General features: G+C 40.8%; 1 protein-coding gene across 1 annotated transcript; it reads left to right on the top strand.

Moving 5' to 3' along the window:
- Positions 1-2,212: 2,212 nt before the first annotated feature.
- Positions 2,213-3,142, top strand: LOC133052529 (olfactory receptor 56A3-like). The gene has a single exon (XM_061137509.1). It carries the CDS (start codon positions 2,213-2,215, stop codon positions 3,140-3,142), a length of 930 nt encoding a protein of 309 aa, XP_060993492.1.
- The last annotated feature ends 321 nt before the right edge of the window (positions 3,143-3,463 follow it).

The following is a 3,463-nucleotide window of genomic DNA, read 5'->3' as shown; positions in this document are numbered from 1 at the left end:
TAATGTTACTACATGAAGGTGTGAGCAAAGGAAGAGCTAAAACACAAAATTCAGTACAAAATGACAAGTCCTGTTTGAAGGAAAGTGTGTCAGAATTTGACGTGGAAATTTGCATGTGTTGTGACAAAATTAACTGGTACAAATGCAATTCTTGCTTTGTGTACTGTCTCAGAGGCACAGATGAGACCATTTAAAACCACTTTGAAATTCACCAAGGCCATGTAAGCACTGCTATTCTTAAAAACTGTAAAAGAACTGAGATTTAATGTAAAGTCCCAATGGATCTTGAAATTACTTTTACCCCAGAGAGAGGGACAGTTCCTGGCAGACCCTACTAAGACAGACCTCCCTTGATGTTAAATCAGAACATAAAAAGGAATAAAGAAAAGAGTTGGGGAAGAGGAGGATAAAGTCCAGTATCTTTGCTAACCCAGAAATTTCCCAGGGCCAATTGGTAGGAAGGTTGAAGTCTAACAAAAAACAGTGTGAACAGGATTGGAAGTGTGGGATCAAGGACATGCATAGGTGGAAACTAATATGTGTTTTTAACAGTTCCATCAAATTAGGTATTTTTGATTGAAAAACCTTTTCAGCTTTGGGTTCATACTTCTATCAAAAATCCATTCCTATCTACTGAGCTCTCATTCCAAAATTGCCTACTACTGTATTCAACTTTCAAAAATTGTATTATCCTAGAAGAATAGATTTGCTGTCTTTTGAGGACATTGAGGAACCAAATACATTATCATAGCATTATAGGGCTCATTATAATAGGAATCCTGACTGTCCAACCAATGTTCTTTAACTAATTAGATGTAGTACAGCTAAGAACTGAGTTGAAAATCAAGTAGAAATTTGCATTTAGATTGAAAATTTTCCTGTCTGTGTGGTCTTGGAATTTTCTCAACCTTTCTCCCTCTCCTTCCCCCTCATTTGTAAAGTTACATAAGACATACCTCCTGGGTCATTTTAATAATTGAAATAATGCTCCTAATATAGAGAGGAGGGTTTGATCCTGGGCTTTCCAGTTTGGCTCAGTGGTAGAGAATCCCACCTGCCAATACAAGAGACTCAGGAGACATAGGTTTGACCCCTGGGTCCAGAGGATCCCCTGGAGGAGGAAATGGCAACCGTCTCCCAGTATTCTTGCCTGGAGAATCTCATGGACAGAGGAGCATGGCAGACTACAATTCATCAGGTCACAAAGAGTTGGACACTTCTGAGCGCACACACACACACACACACATGCAAGCTCCTAATGTATTTTAGCACAATGTAATAAGTATTCGAAGTCCACTTGATTCACTGCAAACAATATTTGCATTTTACCAGCTAGCTAAACAGATGGAAAACAGTGAAGTTGATATACTGATGAAACAATTTATACCCATGGGATTACACTGGAGCAGAATATCTTTGTAGACAGATAAAGGGACTATATACAGTATGACTTTAAAGACTCCAGAAATGCTAATATCAGACATTTTGTAGGCATTTCTCACTGCAACAAGCAGCTCATTTTTTTGCAGCTTTCTTTGAACTTGCCTTTAAAATTCAGCAGGAGAGTAGTCCTGGGAACACTTTACTTTCATGTGAGTAAGTTTAGTGCTCATCTACTCTCAAAATATTCTGCACATTACTCTGTTATTATCTTATCATTTTGTCTTATAACTGACAATCCCAAGGGAATTTTCACCTCTCTGAGAACAAGGATAATACTTAATCTTTTTGTTCCCTCTCTATAAAGAGCTTCAAAAAAAAAAAAAGCTAAATTAGAAAAAAGGAGTGGCAACACTGGACGGTGTATGGTATGAATGTAGGAGGCATTATCTGGTCCGTTAGGCAAAGAGATTCAGAGAGGAATCACTAAAGACCTCCACGCTGCTAAAATGAGAGGACCTGTTCTGTAACAATCCTCAGTTGCAAGAACACATCTTACAGCTAACTGTTCATAACTCATTCTACTTTATAAGATGTCTTCATTGAAAAAATAAAACTATTTCATAAATGAGGAGACGCAAAAAATGCAGAAGATTGAAATGAATTTATTTCCTGTGTGCAACGTGAAAAATCCTCATTTAAAGCAAAATAACCTGCTAGAAACTGTAAGTTTGCTCCTGAACTTTTCCCCCAGCTTAGTACAATCAGAGGCTAATTTTGATCCTAACTTTTTAGATCATAAAAGGAAGTCTGTAGAAACAAAATCCACAAGATGACATCTCACAGAAATGTTTCAGACTTCCTCCTAAATTGCTTTGTCAAGTCCCCCAGCTGGCAGCGCTGGCTGTCCCTGCCCCTCAGCCTCCTCTTCCTCCTGGCCATGGGGGCCAACGCCACCCTCCTGCTCACCATCCGGCTGGAGGCCTCTCTGCACGAGCCCATGTACTACCTGCTCAGCCTCCTCTCCCTGCTGGACATGGTGCTCTGCCTCACCGTCATCCCCAAGGTCCTGGCCATCTTCTGGTTTGACCTCAGGTCCATCAGCTTTGTCGCCTGTTTCGTTCAGATGTATATCATGAATTGCTTTCTTGCCATGGAGTCCTGCACATTCATGGTTATGGCCTATGACCGCTATGTGGCCATCTGCCATCCACTGAGATACCCATCCATCATCACTAACCAATTTATAGCCAAGGTGGCCATTTTTATCTTGGCCAGAAATGCACTTCTAACTATGTCTGTTCCCATCCTCTCTGCTCGACTCCATTATTGTGGGAGAAATGTCATTGAGAACTGCATCTGTGCTAATATGTCTGTCTCCAGACTCTCCTGTGATGATGTCACTGTCAATCGTCTCCTCCAATTTGCTGGAGGCTGGACTCTGCTGGGGTCTGACCTCATCCTCATCTTCCTCTCCTACACCCTCATACTAAGGGCTGTTCTGAGACTTAAGTCAGAAGGAGCTGTGGCCAAGGCCCTAAGCACGTGTGGCTCCCACTTCATCCTGATCCTCTTCTTCAGCACCATCCTCCTGGTCTTTGTCCTCACTCATGTGGCAAAGAAGAAGGTGTCCCCTGATGTGCCAGTGTTGCTCAATGTCCTGCATCATGTCATCCCTGCAGCCCTCAACCCCATTGTCTATGGGGTGCGAACCCAGGAGATCAAGCAAGGAATCCAGAGGTTACTGAAGAAAGGATGGTAATTAGGACAACTGGATCTCTGTATTCCTAAACTAGGATGGCTAATAAATCAGTTGATGGGAAATTTGGTTGAAATCCATAGCTCACAGACTCAAGTTCAAGCAGAGAATAAATCTAATTCTGAAACAATTTTCTTGACTTTATTCACTTTTTCAAACTTCAATGCTTCCCCCCAAAAGTCTGGCATTTCTGGGACTTTTTAATTTTTTTTTCAAATCTTTGCTATTGTTGTATCTAAAATGTGAGAACTCTGGAGGATGAATTCTATAATGGAGAAATAAATCCCAATTAATATTAAACTTGCTATTTCAGTACATGTAATC

Source organism: Dama dama, chromosome 1, assembly GCF_033118175.1.
Source record: "Dama dama isolate Ldn47 chromosome 1, ASM3311817v1, whole genome shotgun sequence".
NCBI lineage: Eukaryota > Metazoa > Chordata > Mammalia > Artiodactyla > Cervidae > Dama > Dama dama.
The sequence above is the reverse complement of the archived record's forward strand: the minus strand, read 5'-3'. Positions and strand labels throughout refer to the sequence as shown.

Bases quoted from the DNA above. Each gene is read 5' to 3' on its own strand.
- LOC133052529 (XM_061137509.1), top strand. From the start codon at position 2,213: ATGACATCTCACAGAAATGTTTCAGACTTCCTCCTAAATTGCTTTGTC.